Genomic DNA, 25,733 nt, shown 5'->3' with positions numbered 1-25,733 from the left:
CGCATCTGCGACACACCTCAGGGCCCTCCGCAGTGGGGATTTAATTTAGGCTGGTACCTGGTTTCCACCGCTGGCGCACGGAGAGGATTTGATTGTCCTGCTGAGAAGAAATGTAAGGCGACTGGCAGCAGTGGAGGCTTCGGGAAGACACTCGAGGAATGAGTTAGACATCAGCGGATTGTGTAGGGTGAAAAAGTGAAAAATGTATTTCAATTTTGTTGAACACCCCATTTTATGCTAAGTTCAGGGTCACTTGTTCTTTAATCCCTTAGATGTTTTAATTATCACATCGTCGTGACCCCATTTTCATGGAACACGTCTATGTCTGCGCACCGCGCATTAGCAACCCATGGGGCGCGAAACGCCAAAAGAAAGTGCGAGAGCGGTGTCTCGGAGCTCCTCCGCCACCCGCCGCGAAACGTATTTAACAGTGACAAGCTCTACGCCTGCACCAAAGTCTGTCTCTCTAACTCGTCTCGCTTCCGCTCATATGTCTCTATCAGACCGGTGCAAACAGCTAAGTGCTCCGTCCTTCGATACATAGCAGTGAGCGGATTTTCTACACATCACAAGGTTATACATGATGACAGTTTGTGGATGCCTTCCTAAGTTGGCATTATTTTATTTTCATAAATAACACAGTCCTGATTGATCATAAATGATATTGTTAAATGAAGGTAAGATCTTGATGGGCCAAGCTTTGTAATATGCATGCACTAAGATGATGATAGAATAGTGGAATGTTAAATTAACAATAATATAAATTCTATAATATGAGCTCATGGAATTCACAACTAAATCAAACCCTAAATTGGTTATCGTTCTACATCTTTTCTTATTGTTGTTTAATGTTTTCTCTTCCAATTTATACCGTCTGCTCTGGACGACAGAGAGTGTCCATGCTCTTTTTGGTGATTAAATGTGAGAAGGAACTGATATGTCTTTCCCTGCATGATCGTAATAGGTGATAGCTCCTAATCACGGATGAAGCAAGCTAAACTCACTAGGGCAGATTGAACATCTAAATCAGAACTGCCTCCAAACAATGAAGAAGAACTACTCTGAAATTAACATTACTCAACCCAAGCTAAGACTAAAATAGAGACATGGAGAGTTTTGAGATGGGCACTTCACGCAGAACTACTATGTCCCACCTTAGACCAGGCCATAATACATCGATCGCATCTTGCCTGGTAACTTACCACGGTTATTGTAGCACAAAGAGATCACACATCAGACTGGCAGGTGATGTAACCTCTGGCTCTCACGAAAGCAGACTGCGCGCTGCCCGCAGCGACACCGTTTCCGACATGCAACAATCTGGATGTGCGGTCATAAGCGAGGATCAACCCGATGGGCCCTCGTGGTTAGTTCCCAAGACCCCCCAAATCCGCCACTTGCTGTCCCAAAATATCACTTGACACACGTTGCTTCTCGCGCATTTAGTGTGTATCCACCTCAACGCAGTAATTCCAAATGCATCACTCACTAAGGCTCATGTCGGCATGTCATACACAGGCCAACTCACTCCCTCTCCGCGACGACGGACGTACCATAGTTCGCGACCGTGAGGCCGATCAGGAAAGGTTGTAGAATAATTCATAAAAGAAGGCAAGTTTTATATAGTCATGAGAGAGACGCGGGAGTGCTGGTCCTCGACCTCTACCCGACGACGCTCTGTTCTCCCAGGCCTGGTAAAAAAACAAGAAAAAAAAGCACCAATCTCAACGGTACCGTAACGCGGACTCATGCCTCAGTCCGGTACGCCGCAAGAGGAGATGTTATCTAATGGACTGTTGGATGTCCCTGAGCGCGCGTGTAGCTGCCACCCATGCGCCACGTCAAAAATTATAATTATCCAACGCCACCAACGACTTGGGTTTACTCGACAAAAAACCTTGCTACCACTAATCGACATTCCCATCAAACTCACTTGACCTCACTTTCGTTTCAGTGCTATAGCAAGTGTTAGCATGCATGCAACGTGCTACATTGCAAGCTAATAAACATCGTACAGCCTACTTAATAGATGGTTAGCCATTGTCCAAGAGTGAAGCATGTTGCAAATGCTAAAGAAAATATTAGCAATTTAAGAGCGTGTACCAATCATGTTTTCAAGTCACAAGATAAGTTCAAGTTTTGCACTCAGGTTCCCAAAGTCAAAGTCGCCACGCAAGTCTCTAAAACCCCGCAGTTTTGGTTAACACAGGACAAAAATGCGCCTTTTCATCCAAATGCGCTTTTTAGGCAAACAATAACGTAGCCGACAATATACCAGAAAGGGTCAATAAATATGTTCTTTGTCAGGTTGATACTCTCTTTATGGGGGTCTGAACTTTCGAAATGGCGTTTCACGATGGCTTTAGTGTTCAACCAACAGGCACAATCTTTTCTCTTAGCTAATACATTTGCGATTTGTTTTGGCAATGTATTAGTAAGAGAAAATGTGCTTTTTGAACACTAAAGCATGTAAACCCATTCGAATAGACCCCCATATAAAAGTATCAACCTGACAAAGAACATATTATGACCTCTTTCTTATATTATTACTATGTTGTAAAAATGGCATTTGATGAAAAGCGCATTTTGTCTTGTGTAGGACTCAAAACTCGGGTTTAGAACTTGGGACTTGACTTGGAACCTGAGTGCAGAAACTTGAGACTTACTTGTGACTTGGAAAACAATGACTTGGTCACACCTCTGCTAAATGCTAATATTAGCATGCCAACATGCTCACTTTGACAATGCTAACATGCTGATAAGTAGGTGTAATGTTTATTAGCTTGCAATTAGCACGTTGGCATGCTAACATTTGCTGAGTAGCACTAAACACAAAGTAGTGCAGAGGTTGATGGGAATGTCATTAGTGTAGCAGGTTTTTGGTCATAAACCCAAGTGTTTGATAAATTATAATTTTGACGTCATGGTGGCACTACAGGAAAAGTCAAGGGACCACCAAAGTCATTAGGATACATCCTCTGGCTACCATGAATATCCGTACGTATCCGTTGAGATGTTTCAGTCTGGAGAAACGTGGTAGATCGACCAACACTCCCATGATATAAAAATTGCCTTTATGAATATCAAATTTCTTGATCACGGTCAAAGTAGGGTGTCGGAGGAGTGAGTTGGGCTTTTGAATGCGACATGAATGAGAGATGAATAGGCGTGAGGTGACTAAATGGGAGCCAAGTGTGTCAGTGGATATTTTGGGACAGCAGTGGCGGAGGGTCTGGGAATACAGCCATCGGTGATCTGCTTGACCCTCGGTTGTTATGTCTGTGTCGGAGAAAGCACAGCTGCTTTGTGAGAGCCAGAGGGTTATTACTGCAGTCTGTTTGATCTCTTTTGCTCTCATACCAGGGATATGATAATGGCTTCTGATACATCTGTGAATGCATCCAAACGTCAATGTTATCTTCTTTTGAGTATGGAATTTCAGAGTAGTTCTCTCTTGTTGAGCTCTATATTTTCTCTATATTTATGCTTCTCCATTATATCTTTACACAGCAGTAAACAACATTTCTTTCAGTTATTCACAAAAAGAATGGACAACTCTTGTGTCAACAGGTATAATAAAAAAATTACAACCAATAAAAATAGACAAATTTATTGATTAGTTTGATTATTGTCTTCAGCCCAGAGCTCAGTTGTGCATGATTTAAGGTTTACAGTCCAATGCTCACATCATCTTAGCATGCAGTATCAAGCATGCCATCATCAGCCACTTCATTTACCATCATGAACAATCAGGATGTGTGGAAAAAATGGTCTAAAGCAAGCTTAAGAAGCACCACATCTTTGCATAGATAAAATCAAAACCACATCTGCTTGTACAGACACATTAGCTGTTTTGAAATCTATCTTGCAAAACATTAGAAGAACATTGTGCTAATTTCATTTTCTTTCTCGACCAAACACTGGTTTGGTTTTTGATGGTTTTAATGGCTGCAGTGCAGACATAACTCTTCATATGATAATAAACATAAGGGGATTAAAACAGTGCTTACATTAAAGATGGGGTGTTCAAGTAAAATATTTCATACAAATCCAGTGTCAACATTCCTCAGTGTCCCGATAGCCTCATGTGCCAGTGCTACATTGTGGCAGCAGACAATCAAATCTTGTGCGCAGGGTGGAAACCAGTAGCTAAATTAAATCCACCTCATATCTTATGCGGCATTTCCAAACATTAAATACAACCTCGCAAATGTGCATTTTTTTTCAACCAAGGTGCAAAAAGTAATCCGATTCAGAAACTAATCTGTAGCACCATCACTTGCTTTAGACCACACATGGATACACATGTAATGCACTGCATCCACACACTGAAAAACTGAGAGTACTTTCGTCGTAAGAGTCATGAAAAATCAAGAGGAAAAAAAAGTTAGAATGTCACAATGAATAACAAGATATTTTACATGTGCATATCATTCAGTGTTTGAAAAATGGATGGTTTAATCCTGCAAAACATCATTAAAAGTAACACAGAGTAACAGCTGGAATTGTTCATCAAAGAAATCCCTGTTTATCCCCATCGTCAACCCCTTTACATTTATTATGTATTCATGACAAAAGACAACAACTTTCTGTATCTTGGCTCAAACTTTGATGTTTGATAGTATGTAGGTGACACACGGCAGGTAACGTGACTCTAACCAGACTTCAGTCACGTTGACGCCACGGGCCGCAGGAGCTCCAGCTGGGACTCCAAGGTGACCCTCTCCTGGTGAACCACCTGCAGCCAACCAAAAAAAACCAAAACAAAACATGACCTTTGATCACTGCACTCTGAACAAGAGACGCACCTCAGGCAGTAATGACTTTATTAGCTTTATTTGCCATGGTAACAATGGTCTAGACCAGGAGTAGGCAACCTGTGGCTGTTTGGTCCCTCTCCAGTGGCACCCTGTGGCACCCTGTGGCTTTGACAAAAAACTATATGGAGATGTATTATAAGTTATTTTTAAACATTTTTATTTTAACTTATTGTTGTAGACATAAAGTGATTCTTACATTCTCCAGTTGTAAAAAATCGTATTACACAGAATAATGAAAGTTTAGTACAAATAGAACAAGATGTTTGTTACACCCCCAAATATGAAAGTGATGGGCCAGAATGAACAGCATACAGCATAGTTTTACCAATAATAGGGCTAGAAATGTAAAGCTTGTCCTGAGGGTGGCACTGGAGGAAAGGCCACAAGGTCAACTCACTGGAATATGTAATGTGTTGATATTTGGCATCTAGGCTCTGAACTCGTCTCTGCCCACAAGAAAGCTCAGCTCAGCAGAGACATTACTAACTTCATCGCGAGGGGACAGTAGACTCAGCAAGAAGAGTTTGTTATGTGAGTGTAGAGGCTGACACAAGTTGACTCCCTTAGTTCACAAGCTTTGTGCCATTATTAGTTTTGCTTGCCATGGTAACGATGGCCTATAACAAGATCAATAACCTAAAGTAGTATGGTACTAATGTTCATTACACACCAAACTATGTGATGAAATACAAAGATTATTCTGCAATAGTTCCCAACCAGTTTGGGTTGTGACCTTTTAAAACTAAGCAATGTCTACTTGTGACCCCTCAAGTGTGGATGTAGCAAGTTGAGAGCAGTACATCCAAAGCATTGTTTCATCTTAATGAGGATTTTTCTCTGTGATCGTTTCATTTGATGGACTTTTAGAGGCCTGAGACCGTATCTTTAATCTTTAATTTAAATCTTGAATCATATTCAGATTTATCTTGGTACTGCTTGGGGGTTGGGAACAACTGCTCTACATAAAAGGTCACGAGGTAAATTCATGGCATCTGCTCATTAGATTTGGAGGTATCTTGCATGAAGAAATGACGTTTTGGCCTAAGGGTAGCATAAATAGAGTGGAATGTCCAAAATGAAAAGTGAAGTAAATTTAAAGGACAAGTGCGTAGAATTTAGTGCTGTCTAGCGGTGAAGTTGCAGATTCCGACCAACTGAATACTGCATTTGACGACAAAAAGGAAGTGCGAAGGAGGAACCACAGTGGCTGCAATATTTGCTGCAATATTCGTGAAAAATCCTCTGCTGGGAATCAGGACAATCCTTAGCCATAAGTAAATGTGTTGGTCTTCCATAGCTTTGCCTTGGTCTCCTGTCTGTTCAACAAAAACTGACTAATATTTCCTTCTTCAGAATAACCATGTTGGATTAAAGGGCAAAAATTAAAGTTTTTCTATGTGGAGATTTTATTATGATTTTCTTGAACAGTCACTACACACATCGTCATTATTTCAAATGCTACTTCAATTTAACAAAAGGACAAAAAGTCACAGATTCCTTTCCATCCAGCCTCCTGTCTTTCCTCACACACCCTGTTGCAGTTGGATGCCTGACCAACCCAGGCTCTATTTTGAAGAAGACAGTTGTGAATGCCAATGGCTGTTTGGTATTTCAACAAGGCCTGAGTCTATATAAAGACACATATGCCTTTCTCTGCAAAATTCCACAGATGCTTTGGGGAACTAGCAGAGTTAAAGCGAATAAATGACACCCTACGTTACCAAGTACTAAAGGAAGAAGAATGCCATTATAAATACTTACAAGCTAGCTTACAATCAGCCTGCCTGTGTGGATGTGTATCGTGTGATATTTTTTCTATTCTTAAGTCTCTGTTGTATTAAAGCTATAAAAGTGCTGCATGTGAGCGTGAAGGTTTCACTACTGGATAATTTACCAGGAGAATGACAGGCATGCAGCATGTGTTCCAAATGTGAGTGCGTGTGCCACAGGCAGATCCCCAAAGCAAACAGCCAAGTCTGTGCCATTAGTTCAGCTATGACTGATGGGTAGCGGTGCAGACATGTTGAGCTCCGAGCTTTTCACCAAGTTGGACCAGCGGGACCATTCGTTGTCGCACTCACTTAAAAGCGCAAATTCAACTTAGGACAGGCAATCGCAAACTTTCGAAAAACGTGTTAACATGAACGTTACAGCCCTCTCAGGCTTGCGTTGAAAATGTAGTGTATGAAATTCTTGTCATTGGATTGAACCGTGTATTTTACCATTTCACACTGTCCAAAAGGAGGCGGAGGGCTGGGAATGTCAGAAAGTCACTGCGGCCTGCCACTAATGTAGTCCACATAGACAAACACACCCACCTTCAGGAGAATGTACACAGACTGGTTGGTTGCTTTTACATGTGTGTTGTGCTGTAAGAAACAGACGATGAGCTGACCTTGAGTTGCTGTTGGAGCTCGCTATTGAGGCGTGTCAACACTGCGTTGGTTTCCTTGTTTTTACGGATCGCCATCTGGATCTCCCTCTTCTGTCCGGACAGCAGCCTGAGAGAGAATTTTAGCCACTTTTATCAGGTTTTTAATTCACTTTCTACGGACCTTGTTCAGAGAACTACTACGTCTAAGCATGATGTTTGGAGTGGATTCCAAAAGATCAGACAAAGGCACGGGGGTTTTACATCAATCATTCAGCCACTGCCGGCAGTCACTACTGTTAGTGATGGTCACCCACTGCACAGACAGCGTGAATGATCTGTCTGGTCAATAAGGAGACAGGAGAACACATGCTAGAGTCATTACGGTGGGTTAGGGTGTGCCTTAATGTCTGTTGAATTCCTCTTACTGGATAGCTTTAACCTTACAGTACTTAGTTCAAGAATTAAAGTGCATTAAGCTGTGAACACAACATTGACATGTTATCGCCTTACAAAGTTGATATGGCTAACGTGTTAGCAAACAGCGGCTTATCCCCACATCAAGCAGACATGGCATTAGTATTCGTCTGAGTCGTCTTTCTGTCCACTTGATGAATCTAAGTCCAATATTCACTCTCCTTTTAGGTCTCTCTAACATCTTGTGAATGTCTTGCTCCTTTCTGAAATGGTCAACTATGTTCACTAGCTAGATGCTAACTTTGTCTCTCTGCTGTTTGGTACTGGGGATAACATACAGGAAGTTTTAGAGCTTTTTAATGTAACAACAACAACAGCTGCCTATTGTGGCTAAAATTGATGCTGCTGTGAGTGGAAAATTGAAACATTTAAGTCGTAGTAAAACCAAAACAAGGTAAAAGAGGCTAAAAAGCTTCAAGGAGCTGCAGGCAGCTGCAGAAATGAGTCATAATTCTTTGCTTGGAGTGACCCTTTAACATTACATATAGTCATTTGATCCCTTACTAATATTAAAATATTGATTAAAGCTTTAACATAAGTCACCTCACAAATGTAGTTTTTGTAGTAGCCACTGCTACTAGTTAACTAAATTCACATTCAATCATATTGTGTTGAAAATTAAACTTATTTTAGAATTAAAGAGTCAAATGTTCAACTTACTTTTGAGCAGGTTTGGCAGGGGTAGCAAATGGCATGGCAGGTGGAGGTACGGCCTCCAGGTTCTGGCTCTCTGGGTGGTATTTCCTGCGGACCGGCTTCTGTGGCGCCTGAGTGTGAGAAACTCCAATCATGTCCTGCAGGATAGTTTCAGAAATAAAAATCAGACACTAGTAATAAAACTAGTATGGTTCTCACATGTCTATGTTAACAGTTCTGACCTGTTTTGACGCATTTGTCAAGTCTTCAGTACTTCGACCAAATCTTGAGCGCAGACCCTGTTCCTCAGGTTTCACACTGCTCTCCTCCTGCAGCACAGACAAAAGCAACAGCATGAGTAAAATGAAATCACACAAAAAAATTTGCAAGGATGCTGGTCACAAGAGTGATACGATAAAATATCTCTTCCCACTGCTGGCCGACGTAAGAGTCCTGATGTCATGATGAGGTTAAATATTATGAGGGAACTGCTTAAGAGGCAGGATGAAATGTGTCTGCCCTGACTGTGGATAAATCAGTATCTTCCCTGCAGGGACCGCGATCTAGGGCTCTCCAGGCACGGCTTCCTGCCTGCTCAGGGGCAGCCATGATGGATTAACTTGCTTTTATTGCATCTTCTTGCTGCATTTCAGCCATTATTCTCCTCTTGACATAATCTATAAAGTATTAGCACCTGCTTTCATTCGGCAGAGAGGTTAATAGTGCAAGACAGGGCCTACATGTGAAGGTCAGTTTCTTTATTTCTTAAGTTTAGCTCATAGCAAGACGGCAAAATTAGTTGTTGTGAAAGTTAAAGGTATTTCTTACTAGGCTGCACCTTCTGTACCCTTTCTACACTACATAATTTCCCATCTGTTAATGTTGGATTTAGTGAATTTGATCCACTAATTTCTACGGGGCTGCAGTCTCCATTGCGGTGACAGTTGAAATGCCTGGGCTTTCCTGATGGTTTAAACAGGCTAATGCTGCTGCTGTAAATTGTACCCAAGAAACCGAAAAATTCATTTCTGCTGAGCAATGCAACTGACATGCAAGCAGACACAAATAAATGACCTTGAGATTCCCTGCGCCACTGGATGTGAAACACAACCACAGCATTGAAACATTTAAAAAGGTACAGTAGTAGTTGCTACAGTGGCAATAAACCACAGGAGCTCCAACAGCAGCATGTGTGGTCACATCAGCCACAGGTCACGGCTGTTTCACTCCAGCAATGCAAGAGAGCTGGAGAATTAATGTCACTGTCACATAGAGCTCATTTAACTGTTATAAATAACAGCAACTTGACTAGACACTAAAGCTCCATGTGGCAATGCTGGCACAATGAGCGAAACCAGCGAACACAACAGGAGGACGAGAGGAGAGCTGACTCTGACTCTGTATAACTCCCTCCCTGTCTGAATGGATTTACTTGTCAGGTGGATGGAAAAGTTCTCCACTCTCTCGAGTGTGGATGGTAGTTGGACTGACAGATATGTGCATTTAGCTCTGCTGTGCTTTGGAAAAAACAAGAAACAAAGGTATGGCATTTAGGTCACTGCTGCAGTAGCATCCCTCATCGCTCCCTGCCCAGTGTCACACCAACTGCACAGTGGTTTCTTCTCACCGACTCTGCTGTGGTCACTGGAAAAGTTCATAGTGTGGAAAAGTGAAGTGAACTGAACTTAACCGAAGCGAAGTTCAGTATAGTAAAGTAAAGTAAAGCAAAGCAAAGAATAACTATGAAAAGCAAAGTGAAGTTAAATAAAGTGAAAAAAAGAAAACTGAAGCGAAGCGAAGTTAGTGAAGTAAAGTTGGTTTAACACAGCAGTTACTTACTTTCCTTTCTTTCAAAAACAGAATGAAATGAACAGAGGATGACCGGTATATGCTTGCAGATGTGAAGTTGTTTTTCCATTCACAACTGCAAATTGAACTGCTCCCAAGGGTTCCCTCCAAAAGCTGGTATCAAATATTAACCCTAAACCTTAAAGTTGACATGTTTTATGTTAAGGAAGCTATTTTTAACTACACCTATAGTTCACTTATGTCTCTCTGAGGGGTTCAGGCTGGTATGAGTTTCAGCTTGTCTCACTCTCAAGTGAAAAATATACATACGGAGTATAAGCACATTTGGGATCATCCAGTCTCTTTGGTTTTAATTAAGACTAAGTAAAACATCCTGTGGGAAGAGAGAGGAATGGGGACACTGCACAGGCAACAGTGATGGAAAAGATGACTTAAAGACACAAGAGTAGAGAGAGTAGAGAGAGTAGAGAGAGGGCATGTCTGCTGGATTCAACAAATACAAACCATGAGTGATTTAAAAGACGGCGTAAAAAAGTCTGACTAATGGAGGGATCATATGACATCCATGGAGGACTGAGCCAGTTTGTTTGAATAAAATTAGGAGTCGCAGTGCCCTTTGACCTTAAAACTCAATCTGATTTGTTAAATAGGAGTCAGAGGGGTGGACAGAAAGACAGAAACCCTTCAGGCTGTCTACCAGACGAATGGTTAAAAAAAAACAAACAAAGGAGAGTAAAAGTTAAATTAAATTAAAAAAGGGTAACTCTTTAATCCAATTAATGCCTTGAAAATATCAATAAACAAAACTGTGAAAGAAAACAATGAGTGGTCGGCCAATACTGTGACAGTGGTCAAATTACACCTGATGGATTATTAATTAGGAGGAACTATACCACTGTATAAACAGAGATATGAATACATATCTGATATGAAAAGATTATGTTAAAATAACTGCTGGGCTGAGCTGATAATGGACAGACATAACTTGTTTTCAGAGGATGGAGAATGTAGGGTTCCCACCCTTTTTGACAAGTCAAATAAGCAGCGGTTTCGGACAAATTGACTACATTTATTTGGCCACAGCCCATAAGTAACAGTTCAAATCAAGTAGAATTCAAGAAGTGTTCATATATGTACAATTAAAATCACTGTGACTGTATTTATAACAGCAACAAGAAATTTGATTATTATTAGGCTGTATGCATATAGCTTTGAAGTGTCATACAGCCAGGTTTACATAGGCGTATATCTGAGTGAGAGGCTAAAATACAGGACAACATAGATTACTGCCATGATGTCTGTGTTTTCATGACTGGAAAACTAGATTTTATAGGGTTTACAGGATGCGTGGGAACCCTGAGCATGGTGATATGGTGGAGGAAAGCTGATAAAATACCTAAATGCATGATCATATTATATAAGGCAATCATTTTACACATTTAATTTCGGCTTTTAATGTCCTTAAACTTTTAATAACTATTGCAAAGTGCTAGTGCAAATGGTGTGTTTTGTCATGAGTATTAACCATGCACTGCACTGTTGTCGTATAACAGGATACAAGAATAAAGAAAGACAAATGAAGGACAAAGAGAATGAGGTTGAAAAGGTTGAGACTAAATGGGCGACATGTCACATAAATAAATCCCTGATGTATTCGCTCGCTTGCCGTTTGATGTACAGTACACCGCTGTCATAACCCTGTCTTGAAATAGAGGCCCGTATATTTGACAAACATGACCTCAGTGACACATTTACGGTGCAACATCTGAGATGGAGGGCGGAAAATGGGGAGTGGAAAACGCTGACGATCTAGGATGGAATTGAAGTTTGCCTGCTTATTTTTTTCCTCCCTTTTGAAGAGACGATTTGTGTTGCTGATTGCTACATTTGGAAACTCCAGCCAAGAAAAATCAAAGCAGAAAATCAGATTTCATGCTCACCTCTTCTCTAAAGTGGCTGAAGTCAGCAAAGTTTGGCTGCTGCACTTTATTCTGGGGAGTTTTCTCTGAAACGCTGATAAAATGAGGAACCTGACAAGAGACACGATAGGCACTGATCAACCAAAGCTCTCGTTCATCATTCAATTATGAGACATTTGTAGAGTTGGAGTTCAGAGGAACAACAAATGCCATAATCAAACCAGGCTTACCTGTGATGTTGTTGGTCTCGGAGGGAGGGCTGGAGGAGGTGGCAACCATCCGCTTTTAACCCCTAAAATCGAAATAAAATATCACTGAGCTATAAACTAGTGAAGCTGTTTCTTTGTTGCTCTCAGGAGTCACATTTCTATCTTTAAAACAAAGAACAAAAACCACACATATTTTCACATTCAGGCACTAACTTGCATTATTGCGAGCCTCCCCCCTTTCAGACTGAACAATAAAACCCACCTATCTCCATTTCCCTTTTTGTTCACCAATGCAAGAAAAACTTTCATGAACAAAACACAATAACACCGTAGCCACTGGCGGTTCATCCTCTGAGTTGAGTGTGTGTTAGAAAACGAATACTGTGAGAAGAGCTGAGTGGAGACGGGGGAGAGTCCGTGGGTGTGGATCGTACCTGGAGCGCCTTGCTGGAACAGCTTGTTGAGATCCAGTGAGGAGGCTCTGGAGTGGGTCTTCTGGGGTCTAGGTGGAGGGGTGGGAGGCTCTTCGGCTTTCTTCATCGCATCTTCAAAAGAAGTGCTGGAGTATGACCTGGAGGTGAGGTCACATGGGAAAAACAACAAGTATAATGGGGTGAATTAGCATGCATTAGCTCAGAATATTTGTGAATCACTTCTGTGTGTTCTGGTCATTTTCACCTCGGTCTAGTTTTTGTCCTCATCTGTGGGTCCAGGTCGTGAGGTGGCTCTGTGAGGAAGGATATGTTAAATGAACAAAGGCGTGTCAGACTTTTAGTCTTGTTTGACTTGTAAATGAGAAGCAACTACTTCCCTGTGGAACCACAAACTGTAAGTTGCATGTGTGTAAAGTAGCTCAATCAACACTGTACATCATTTCAATGTCATTTTTGCTAATTATTATTATTACCAAAATATATCAAACCATTCAGACACACGTGAATGCTGCAGTGGGCCAGTCCCTCTGTTTTTTGATGCTACATTCTCAACTAAATCACTCTTGAACTTAATTACATTTTTCACCAAATGTGAAAAAAAGAGGAAAGATTCCCAACACAGTGAAAGTACTGAGGTTAGTGAGGTACAGTATCTGTGGTATATGATGTGTGTGCAAGTATTCACTGTCATTTTCCCACGTTAAAATGAGTTTTAGTATCACCTGGCCTCTCAGGAAAAGCACGTTGTAGAGTTTGTTTCTCTTGGGATGTCACCCTCTTCACACCTACATCTGCAGACACAAATAAAGACATCGGCAGTACGATTAGTTACATGAAGGCTAATGACTTCACCATGTACGAACTTCTGAGGAAAGATGTAACAGCATGTTATTTTAAAAAATCCTATCAAAATAAAATACTGTAATATAGTATAATCTGGGAAAGCACCAGAAATCAGAAATCATTATATGGATACGCTGCTTTCTTTACATATTCTGATTTGTACTTTCAAAATAAAAAAGAAAGTGCCTCTATCCCAGTTAATATTTTGTTTTGAGCGCCTTGCATCAGTAAGTATTTTATACTTATACTTTATACTGTTTTCAGCATTTTTTTGATGAATTGCTTAAATAAACTGGAACACGGTGAATCTCATTTTACCTTGTTTACATGATTCCTCTTTCAAATCTTGCTTTGTTGTGGCCAGGCTTGGCTGGAGCCTCTCTATAATGGTCCGATCCTAAAAAGGAAATACAGCAAAAATCACAACATCACTGCCTGCAAAGACTGAATGAAATTAATTAATTTTAGGAAGTACAAGCTTATGCCCCAAGCCAAACATGTTGATGGGGATACTCTTGGACTAACTTGGAGCAGCTTCATGTTCAGCTTGTTAGTGCCCCCTACAGGCACCAACAAGGGACACATGCATTTTTTTTTAATAAAACTGGCATTAGAGTGTCTGCAAAGTTAGAGTGTAATTTACCAGCCGATTGGGCCTCAGTTCAGTATCCTCAAAGACAATAAGAGGCTCTGCACTCTACAAAAAAGCACAGTAGGAATAACCACCAAAAAAACAAAGACAGATACATTTATGAAGGTTTCTGATAACAGATTCATGGCTGTTTCCTTACTTCAGGAGTATCCGGTATGTCCTCTTCCTGCTGCATGAACCCTGGTTGCAGGGTTGGAGGAAGGCTCTCTGGGAGAGGGTACCCGTTCTTGCGCGCCACAATCAAATGAAAGGCTGTGCAGAACTCAGGGAAAGTGAGAGCTCCATCTCTGTCCACATCACTCAACTCCCTTAAGAAGAGAAATGAGAATATCCAAGTAAATGTTATTAATTCATAAACCGGTTCACATTTTTCACAATATTTCCATGTTCAGTGGATCTGGTGCACTGACCAAAAAAAGACTCCCTAGTTAACCATTTCTTAAAACAAAAAGATAGAAATGTATTGCTAATTTATTTATTTTTGCTACTTGGAAAAATACAATTGAACACAGTTTGTATTTTCCCTATGATTTGTGCGAAATTACACAGTTCTACCCTGGAAACCTTAAAAGGAAATAATTCTCAATTATACTAAACTTACAGACCAGCAAAATAAAGATATAGCACTATTTTTAGCTTCTTAAACATCATACTGTATTATCACATAGCATAGAAACATCTTGGAAACATTTATTGTAATTAAATAGGGTGCTTTCAACATTAAAAGAATAGTTCAACACGTTAAAATTTGCGTAGTGTACCAGTCGATACCATTCTCAATTAGCTTAGCTTTGCATAAAGACTAGAAAGAGGGGGAAACAGCTAGCCTGGCTCTGTCTGAAGATAAAACTCCACCTCCCAGCACCTCTCAAGCTCACAGCCCCCAGTAAAACCACAAAGTGTTGCTTTTACACCTTGGTCTTTAAACCCCAGCATAATTCCCAAAAACTATTTCTTTATGATTGTGAGTAATGTCTTATGAACTAATTCATATCTTAATACCACTCACAATTACATATTTTCCAATAAATGTTATTTTATTCAGTCACCCTCTTTGCTGCAATAAATGATAAAACAGTTTAAAATATCCTTGTGGTGAAACCTTTGTTGGTTGTTTGAGGATGAGAAGACAGTAAAGGTCTGCACTTTTAAAACAAGGCCTCTGTCTGACTCAGTGGGCACGCTGAGCTGCTTGGCTGACAAACAGCCAACTGACCCCAGAACAGAACAAGGACAGGCAACACTGTGAGTCAGCACTTACCAAATGTGGGAAAGCTCTGGTATTGGGAGCTTGGATTTTGTGAAGAAGTTCTTTGCAATGGCTCCTACAAAAGAGTCACAAAGTGATATTACAGCGTGAAAGTGATTTTTCTATTCATAAACAGGTGGAGCATAGGGAGGGGGTCCAAACCCAGGATGAGAGCCCCCAGGTCAGGCTGCAGGCTCTTAAATTGATTGGTGTAATACTCCAGCTGTTCCTCTGTGATCCTCCAGGGGTCATCGTCAGAATAGTCCACTACGCCCTGCTGATCCAGCCTCTCAGATGAAGAAGCCTGGGGAGACACACAGGAATCATGATACAAACTTAAAGAACTATTTACATAATCGTAAAGCTATACAACAATCTGGCTTTACCCGAGCCATAGCAGGATGCTCCACAGTGGCTTTGGTCCCGTAGTTACTGGGCGAGGAGTGTTGCTCTAGCCGCGAGGAATGTTTGCATTCATAGGCTGAAGGATAGGAGAGGAAAAACACAGGTTTGGTGGAGGAGAAACCTGAGACAAACATGCAGTGATGTCCTACCGATTACACCCCTCAAAAATGTGATCTGAGAGAATGAGAGATTTACAGATCAAAGGACCAGGAGAGGGTAAAGCGAGGGGAGAGAACTGAACAGGTGTCAGAGATACAGTAAAACTTCAGCTTTTTCATTTCAGTTCATTTCTAATTTATAATACATGGCTGGTGCAACACATGTACGTCTTGTGTTTTGAGTCCACTGCAGTATTCCAGTTACCTACAGCAGCAATCCACAAGGAAAGTGCTAAATCAGGCTGCGAGCAAGTGTAACGTACCAAACATGGTCCAAACATGCTGAATTACTGTATATTCACTTCTACAAAACTGCTAAAATAGGACACTTCCTAGTTATAAAAACAGATGAAAAAACAACAACTGAGTTATTACAGAAAAAAACGAACGGAGCGCCATACGAACACTCACACCACACATCCGCCATATCCATCTTAATCACCCTATCACTGGCGTTTTCCCCACTTACCAAGCCGCACCAATACGATAGCTCAACAAGAAGCAAACCCAACACCAACAGACAAGGAACCCGCACAACAGAAACGAAGCGCCGCCGAACGAGCCGAAGCCCATAATACAAGCAGACACTCTACGGCGATACGAAGACGATTCTATAGTCACAACCAAACACGCGGGGGGGACACCACGACAACCACAACTACAAACACCCGCCAACTCGCACCACGCATCCACCCCCACCAGGGCGCACACCCTCCCGCTTGTCCACCTGCCACACAGCCACCTCCCGCTACGCCGCGCAGCCAGAACCACCTACCTCGCGCTCGGCACACCACCCGCCCCCCCGCGCCCCCCCCGACGACAACAACGACCAGGTAAAAACCGCGCAGCGCCCTAAACACGCGCCCGCCCCCAGGCTGCTGCTATCGGTGTCCACTACCGTCGTTCAGCGACTCACCTCGCCGTCACGAGAACACATCGCAGGCGATTCAACACACCGGCGCGACTCCGTCAACAGAAACCCGCAGGGACCCACCGCGTCTTTTCGCCTCTGTTACCAAGCGACTAGAAACAACACGCCGCTCGCACCCCGTATCCCAACGCGGGGAGGGGGGGGGGGGTACGCAACTGCGATTAATGACCTACTCCGCTCCGACTCTCCTTCTCACTGCGCCCCGTCGCCGCCATCCAACACCCCGGCGCAGGCACCTTACAACATGTCTCAAACAGGCCACGGCACCTATTTTACCCACCCGCGAGCGCACTTCTCCTCATTCCTTCCTTGGGGGCCTCCGCGACCCAGGTCATTCGCGACTCTTTTTGCGGACTGGACTGGAAATTCACTTACCGATCTGAGAGTCGGCCCCGTTCCTCTGCTTGGTGTACAGGTAGCTGCGGTAGGTCAGTGGAGAGCGAGACGGTGAACTGCACGGTGATCGTGGTGGGGACCAAGGTTCCTTCAGACACAGAATATTTGTTATTTCACACAGGCTGAACAATAAGTAGCGTCTATGAATATACTTCTAGTTACTCCAGTTATAGATCTGACAAGTTGCTGTAAACTCACCTTCTAACATGATAGTGTGACTGGATTATGCACATTTTCACTGGCACATTAATGTTATGAACAGCCTCTTCCAGCTCATGCCAAACTGTGCCCTAGTGCATTGAGGTCTGGTGAGGGTGGAGGCAAATGTAACCTAAACCAGAGTCACTGTTGTGTACCTGTAACTGTCCTGAGATAATGTTCCTTTCATGGCACAGTGCACTATCCTTTTGAAGTATCTGTCTGAGAACAAGTAGACTGCTGTCTCATCAGATTAGCAGTAGGTTAGCTGGACAGCACTGACCTGGAACAACTCTTGTCTACGTTCTAGTTTGAAGGGGTTACAATAAATTGTACGGACAACTTATTTCCAACCCAAGGACAATAGGGTTTGCTGGGAGAGTTTGATGCTTCATTCCACTGAGCGCACAGGTAAGGCGCTGAGAGGGCGAATGCAAAGGTACGTAGCAAAGGTCTACGGAAAACTCAAACCAGAGACACTGTGATTCATGGTGGCCAGTGGTTCTCAACTTTTTTGGTGTCAAGGACCCTCAAATTGATTCATATCAGGCTGTTGATAAGATGTAGTCCCATGGATCCCTGTCTGATAAGACCCATAACTGCCTGTACTGTGGATTGGCAGATTAACAGTGTGAACAATGAGCGTGAATCCTGTGAACAGAACAGTCATTCTTATACATTCTCTCACTGGGCTAACTATTCAAAGGAATAATAATGAAATTATTATATCCCCTAATTTTCTGGGGACCCCCTGGAAATCCTGTAAGGACTCCAGGTTAACATCCACTGACCTAGGAATGTCTGTCTTAAAACAATAATCATGTGCCCAGTTGAGCACTGAAACAGGTTTTGCTTGTTGTTATCATTCCTCCTGTTCATAGTGGCCATTAAAAGATCCCTTCCTAATGTGCTCCCAGTGTACATGATGGAGGACAAATGCCACACTCTTCAAACATATATTTAAGTTATACGAGGCTTCAGCAGTCTGAGTTAGTCAAATCAAGTGGATATTTTCCAAAATTACAATCTGTTCTCCTCTTTAAGTGTTCATTAGGGTTGTGTGCTGAGATGCCCTTGTGCATATGAGTGTCTGCATTCTTGTGGCCTGGTCTGGTACCTTGAAGGAGGCTTGTCATTCTCGTCTAATCTCTCATCAACAAGGCATTTCTGCTCTGATGAATACAGCAGACTTGAATGTCTTTGCTCAGTGTACCACTCTACTGTCCCAACAGTCATCCATGCTATATTTTACACTCTGTTCCAAGCTCCAAAACATGCCAGACAGCAAACGTTGAATTATATGTTTTTGAGCTGGCAGGAGAGCTAGAAGTTGACACATAATGTTTTGTAGCGTTAGAAATTTCATCCGCTCCTCACCTTCTTCTCCACATTGGCTTCCAGGTATCTGAATGCGCTTCGGTCAGCTGGAGTCCAGGAGAGGGAACCAGGTGCAGTCCCGCACTGAGCCCCCTGACTGTCTATGCTCGGAGGGACGGCTGAGTATCGCATCTCTGGTTCATTCTTCAGTCCAAGAAATCTAGGCAGAGGTAGATCTAAAGGCAGACATGGGGCTTATTTTTTATTCTTGTTTACCAAGGTAGCTTGGGATTCTTTCTTTATTTCTTTTTTTATTTTTTATTTTCTCTGGTAAACAAAAGTATTTATTGTCTAAAAAGAAGATTCTTTTTACTTCTGTCTGGTCATGAGCTTCCTGTATAATGACCTTTGATAGATCTAGAATTAGACAGAGGGAGTTAATCAGAGTCAGGTCTTTAGGTTAGCGACTACTGAACCAAATCATGGTGAAACTCTGAACACACTTTTACTAATAATCCATCATACTACCATGACCTGTGTAGAAAACAGATTTTCTCTTTGGTCGGGTGTGACTGAATGTGTGCTCGTGTAATAAGGGCAAACCCACTTAGCCCTTTCCACGCGACTCCCCTTTCATCCAGATTAGACCAAATCCTGCCATGTTAAGATAATCTCCTGATCCCCTTTTGCTCTCATAAGACACCTCCTCTCTGCGCAGCAGACTTACTGGCCGTTACGCTCTCCAGGTGGATGGGCAGACCAGACTGGGCGGCTGCCAGCAGCTTTAGGGCCACGTAGAACTGAGGTGTACCAAAGTAGCCCAGACGCTTTGCTCCACACACCTCGGTCACCTGAATGAAACAAAGACAGAAAGTTTAGAATGATTCTCAAAGGACAACTATGGACAGGTTTTAACAATACATTACACTGATAAATCATCTACAGCGTTCTTCTCTTTCCGGAAACGTAATCTTGGCAGGACCAGAGTAAGCTCAAGCATGTGATTATTTGACACCGTGATCAAGATAATGTGTAGCACAAAATTACGGCCTCCACTAAGAGAATAAAGCTAAAAGAAACAGTATGTAAGGGATCAGCAGCACAGCGGGATCTGTTTATCCTGTACTCATTTGATTAGAGGTACAATGACTGCATTGGGGGAGCAAAGAAGATTAGGATTATGTAGGACAATCGAGGAAAATTTCCCCAAAATATAACAGAAAGAAATTTTCTTTAGAAAAAAAAGAGGAAAAAGTAGGATTGTTTATAACTGAGTTATATAAAAGCTCCCCTATGAGGTTTTTCAAGTATTTCGCAGCCACCATAGTTTCTCCTTCACACTTCTGCAATTACACCGCCAGATGTCACTAAATCCTACATACTGGACGTTTAAATGCAATATTGAAACAAAGCAAACTGTGAATGGTAATTTTTCTTTGTCATGAAAGTATTAATGGTACCTGTTATACCATGCACATATACACACGCCCCTCAACCTATCTTGTCCCAGAAATCAACCAGTATTTCTACGCTGGAACTGAACCTGCTTGCCTCGCATCGCCAGACTAATTTGCAAATCAAACATGATCTTCGTTTCGTCTGGTTCCCAGGCCAGTAACCTGCCCTAAATTTACTCTGTCTGACTTCTGGATAATTAGCTTTTTTTAGAATGTGCATGTAAGCACAATATCAACTGAAATATTAGAATAAACTAGATTTTTAGGTGTTGCCCCTCTAAAGACACATCCTGGTGATTGGGTCAAAATGCAATCAAAATGCAAGAATGAATAATATATAAACACAATATAACATGTTGGAAAATATATGTATTTGCTTTCTTGCTGAGAGTTAGATCTGAGAAGATTGATACCACTCTCACATCTTTCTATGCTAAATATAAAGCTATAGCCAGCAGCCACTTAGTTTAACCTAACATAAAGACTGGAAACAGGGAAACAGCTAGTATACCTGGCTCTGTCACATATTGTTAAATAAAAATTATATAGTTAGAGCTTGATTTTTTCCTGTCACTTGGATCACTTTAGTTTCAACATGGTGACGGAGAGATGACAACAATGCTCTTCTTATGGCAACAATGGATTAACGGTGCTTAACACTAAAATGTTTTTTTATAGCATACAAGGTCCAAAAGTCCAGTTTAAAGTAAATCACCATATTTTTTGAGAGAGTGCCATATTGTATAAACCTATTCTGACATATTTTAGTTGTTCAGTCACAGAGAGCTGGTATGTGTTTTTGAAATATGAACAACAGGAGTGCTGTTAATACCTATTGTCTAATGAGGTTGAGGGGCGGGTGGAGTCCATGTGGCTCATACTGCCTTATGATGAGACATTATTTCTGCTTAACCTGCATTGTGTTCGTTCATCAGCTTTCACAGGCACATCCAAAACAACTACAGGTCAGTGAGAGGCTGAGCAGACAGTGGAAGTGGTGAGTGTGCCTGAGGTCAGGAAATAAAGATTAATGAAGAGATTATTTCAGGAACACCAGTGAAGGCCTTGAGGAACCAGACTAGCAGGTCAGATCCATGGCCTGAGGGGGAAAGTTATTTAAGGAAGATGGAAAGATGCCCAAAATAATTCAGCGCACATAATGTCGTCGCTGCTATGACTTTCTGGATATTAATAAATCGTATGCTCTGTTGACAATCTGAATGAGAAAAATCAAGTTTGAATATCTGCCATGTTAGGGAAAGGGGAAGTCCAAAGTATTTAGGATTCTAAATACATACTGTCTGTATATACCAAACAGGCGACAATGTCAACCTGCTGGTGGAACTGGGAGTGAAGTCAGGGGATCACCAAAATCAGTAGGATTCATCTAAAAAATCTTCAGGATAATACATCCAATAAATGTTGAGATATTTTAGCAAGAACCAAAATGGTGGACCAACAGACCCCTATTACTCCTGCTGACTGTGAAAAATTCCCGTCTTTTTTTCATTGGCAAGATCGATGGTCTAAGCCTTAGACCTTCGAAATGAGACTCTAAGGTCTCATTTTCCCCTCACTGTTCTGCACTGTCGTCCTATTTTACTGTCTGATTCTGCTCCTATCTCTCTACAGATCCTTAAAAACACATGCGTCCCTCTCCCCCCATCACTGTGAACACAGATATTCTACAGAAATTATTATAAAATCCATACTCCCTGTCATTGGGTCAACCGTGACCTGCCATCTTCTATCATCAATTCCCCTCTCCTCAGCGGTCCGTAACCACAATGTTTTTTTTTTTAATTGTTCAGCCACGTTCTATAAAACCCTGATCATCAAATCCAGACCAGAGTTAGAGAAGCTATAGACCTATCTCCAAACTTGCGACACTTAATCTATCAAATAATATCTTAAAATCCGTTGAAAGATTGTGTCCGCCCGAGAAACAGATATTCTAGAAAGCCTGGTAGAGGGGTCATAGAAGCTTCCAATGTTGGTTTTCGCCAAAAACATACACAGAGACAAAGCATTAGCTCCCAAGAGTGTAATAAATGAACATTAACCCCCTATAATGCAGTGCTGACAATGTGAAAGCTCCAATCCTTATTATTACTTGAATCATAACTGCAGCCTTCAATATCGACCAAAAATCAATTTAACAAAACGAAAAAAGCCTATTAAACTTAACTGGAATAGATCATACAAGAAACTAGGGTTGCATTTCTTGGTAAGCAGATTCTACCTTAAGACTGTCTATATAATATTATGAGAAAGTCTGTCATAATGATACTGCATTAAAAAAGTCAATTTCTCCCATCCTCTGTCCATTGTTGGTGTACCATATACAGAGGAGGTTGGGATACTCTTGGTCCAGTTTCTGTTCATACCACCAAACCTGTATATGTCCTCTGGGTCATTTTTCCAGCGCCTTTCATCGACAGTCATACACCACTGTTATGGAAAGGCCGATGATAACAGATTTACTCCTGTCCAGTCCTGTTTCTGCAGGCCTAACACAAAAATAGTAAAAAAAAAAATCAAAGGTTCTTCTTCTGGGTTTTTCCCCTCCAGTCTGATCTTGAGCACACCAAATTAATTCACCAGCTTCATTTTCTCCGTCTAGATTACATAAGTAGGACTCCCTCTAACATGCCTCCAGTCAAGCATTAATGTGATTCGTCCATCACCCCAGTAATACCCGTACGAAAATGCACCCGGAACAGAACTTTTAACCAGAACCAGCCATCGGAAGGAAAAGTCCAACATTACTCTGTTCTCGCATCCTTTCATACAAAATGGCTTCCTGTAAAATTCAGAATATTAAAGATCATAACAATGATTAAGGCATATAAGGACTTCATCGACCTTCAGCCCCCCAGTTACATTAGACTCCCTTGTTCTCATTCACTCTCCGGACCACTTCGCTCTTAATAAACTCGCCTCTTTTATCCATCTCGGCCACTCTAACCTGTAAAACTAAAGGTGACCCGTGAAGACCATATTAGCGGTTTTTAAGCCCCAGAATTGTGGAAGAGTCTTCCCACAAATCAACATCACAGATTCACTGAATCTGTGGATTGTTTTAAGGCGGCTCCTCAAGAAACCCACCTCTAGCAGGCAAGCCTTTTTATAGATATCTTGTTTGTTTTCTCATCTGCCGCCTCTCTTTTAATTTATCCTTCCCCTTATTTTATCTTCCTTATGTTTGTATTTACATGTTCCCTATGTTGGTTTGATTGGGTATGGTTATACCCTTATGTTTTTTTGTTGTTTGTAAAGCGCTTTGGACCTCTGTGTTAAAAAGGTGCTATATAAATGAAGCTTGAATTACTTACTTACTTACTTACTTACTTACTTACCGTTGCTGGAGCCTCACCACTGGTATGGCGAAAAACAATGTAGTTGATTAAATCAACATAAATGTGCTTTTATATTGCCAGCAACATGTGGCGCTAGCAGTCCTGAATGTGTCAACACCAGGGAAGCTGAGTTTCAGAAAGCCATATCTTGAAGGAGGCTGGACCAACCAGACAGGTTCTACAACAATGTCTGTCAACACTTGTAACTCAACGTGTCACTGTACTCAGCACATACCTGTAAGCTCAAGCAGGTGAGTGATTCAGTCTATATTTAAATTACATGTAGTACACACGGGGGAGGCATCCAATTAAACAGTTAACCTTCCACTACGCACTCCAAATGGCTACTCTGGCTCTTATCGTGTTCACATGATAAAACCTTATGGGAAACATTTGTTGCACTCCAAGTCCATAAAATCAGCATCACAATTGATTTCATTGCAGAGTCATGTGTGGGAGCCTGAGGCTTCCTCTGAGGGACAACTGGCTTCACTGACAGCGATGACATCTCAGCAGTAAGAAGGGTCATGCTTTGACTACTTATCTGCTGTAAACACAGGCTAGACATAAAGATCCTTCCTCTGTAAATCTGGTTAATCTAGGTGAATCATGACTCAACAAAACACACCTCCACACACAGCGCTTGATGGAAAATCCCCCTTGTTTTGACAAATAGCAAAAAGTGTATTTACAGTAAAACCAAGTCCAGCCAAATCATAAAACAACTTCTACGTTATCATAGATCCTGGAGGAAATACACCATTCATGATTCTCTGATACTGTTTGACACAATGACCCAGAAGTCAGCACTGAGTCCAAGAGTGATCCTGCAGGCATCCTGCAGCAGGGACAAACACTGCTCAGAAGGCTGTGTGTCAATCACCCCCGTGTGGTGGCGGCGATCCAGCCCGGACAGGAAGGAAGCAGAGCTCAATGCCAAACTTCCTGACACCCACACAGAAACACAATGGGCCGCGATCGCCGGGAACTGACCCCATGGGACTGTGAGCGCCGTTAATGGAGGCGGCAACCTACTGTGCTCATCTGAGCTGGAAAAATATGTTTATATCACTGTGGTTGTCAGCAAAATGAGCGCTAGAGCCAATTAAATACAGTTTAGCACGACCACTGTTTCTGTGACACGGCACAGAAAAATCAAATAGTTTTATTCTTGCATGTTGTTTTTTTTCCAGGTTTGGCTCCCAGACAGTGTCATTGAGTAAAATAGTGGGTGGAAACTTAAAGAACAATGCCAGTGCTTTTGGAATCAACTACATTTAACTACAATGAAATAATTATTATTTTTTTAAATAGTGTATAGTTTTACATATACATATTTGTATTTTTCCTACTGCTCCAGGTAGACAAAAATCAATAAGCAAGCTTTTATAAACTGCATGAGTTGTATAATCCATCACAGTGAACATTAAGTCTACACATTTTGTGGTAATGCAGTTTTTAAAGTTTGGATAGCATAACCTCATACTAGCAATGTAAGCCTTAAAGCAACTCTATGTAACTTTTGTTTATTGTGGTCACGAGTGACAAATACTGGATAATGATAAATGCTAAAACATAATGTGAAAGTAGCACAAGTGAAGAAAAGGCAAGAAGTCACACAAATGTGATTTATACAGTAATATCTTTCTAAAGTAGCCAACATAAACTATAGGTGATACCAGGGCAGTGAGTGTACTGAACTGAGCAAAGGTGCATTTTATTGCTTTTGAGTTTAACTTTTCGTTTATCCTTCCTTTTTTCTTCTTTCAAAAGTTACACAGTGTCGCTTTAATGATCTCTGTGATAGATTACTCAACTCAAGCAAGCCTGCTACCAGATGTTCATACTGTAGAGAAATGAATGGAAAACAATGGCTGCCTGGAACTACAGGAAAAGAACTACTAAAAATCTAAAATACAGCAGTATGGTCAAAATATTAGCTTCTTCTAAACTGTGGAGCCTTTTCACTGTAAATTCAGTGCTGTGGGATTTTAGACTGTTAGACAAAATAAACAATCTGAATGTGTCAGACATTTTTTTGTTATTTCCCAACATTTCATAGACAAAAACACTGAACAATTAATTGAGAAAAT

At 41.5% G+C, this 25,733-nt stretch overlaps 1 protein-coding gene across 2 annotated transcripts in view; it reads right to left on the bottom strand.

Annotated features, from left to right (window-relative positions):
* Positions 1–3,594: 3,594 nt before the first annotated feature.
* reps2 (RALBP1 associated Eps domain containing 2) overlaps positions 3,595–25,733 on the bottom strand; it is a 23,099-nt gene continuing 960 nt past the window's right edge. The window contains exons 2-19 of one of the 2 annotated variants that reach the window (XM_035652673.1): positions 19,552–19,675; positions 18,885–19,060; positions 17,289–17,397; positions 15,806–15,900; positions 15,582–15,723; positions 15,432–15,495; positions 14,310–14,478; positions 14,162–14,215; positions 13,837–13,915; positions 13,398–13,466; positions 12,920–12,968; positions 12,676–12,812; positions 12,263–12,324; positions 12,054–12,143; positions 8,547–8,633; positions 8,329–8,462; positions 7,216–7,321; positions 3,595–4,738 (exon numbers count right to left, since the gene is read on the bottom strand). In XM_035652673.1, coding sequence (XP_035508566.1) covers positions 4,670–4,738; positions 7,216–7,321; positions 8,329–8,462; positions 8,547–8,633; positions 12,054–12,143; positions 12,263–12,324; positions 12,676–12,812; positions 12,920–12,968; positions 13,398–13,466; positions 13,837–13,915; positions 14,162–14,215; positions 14,310–14,478; positions 15,432–15,495; positions 15,582–15,723; positions 15,806–15,900; positions 17,289–17,397; positions 18,885–19,060; positions 19,552–19,675 — 1,815 coding nt within the window. In that variant the 3' untranslated portion in view covers positions 3,595–4,669. The remainder of the gene's footprint in view (positions 4,739–7,215; positions 7,322–8,328; positions 8,463–8,546; positions 8,634–12,053; positions 12,144–12,262; positions 12,325–12,675; positions 12,813–12,919; positions 12,969–13,397; positions 13,467–13,836; positions 13,916–14,161; positions 14,216–14,309; positions 14,479–15,431; positions 15,496–15,581; positions 15,724–15,805; positions 15,901–17,288; positions 17,398–18,884; positions 19,061–19,551; positions 19,676–25,733) is intronic. The other variant, XM_035652674.1, reaches the window with a different exon arrangement.

The sequence above is a fragment of the Morone saxatilis genome, unplaced genomic scaffold, assembly GCF_004916995.1.
Source record: "Morone saxatilis isolate NCDOM2014 unplaced genomic scaffold, NCSU_SB_2.0 Contig12, whole genome shotgun sequence".
Lineage (NCBI taxonomy): Eukaryota > Metazoa > Chordata > Actinopteri > Moronidae > Morone > Morone saxatilis.
Note: the sequence above shows the minus strand (reverse complement) of the source record. Positions and strands in the feature narration are given on the sequence as shown.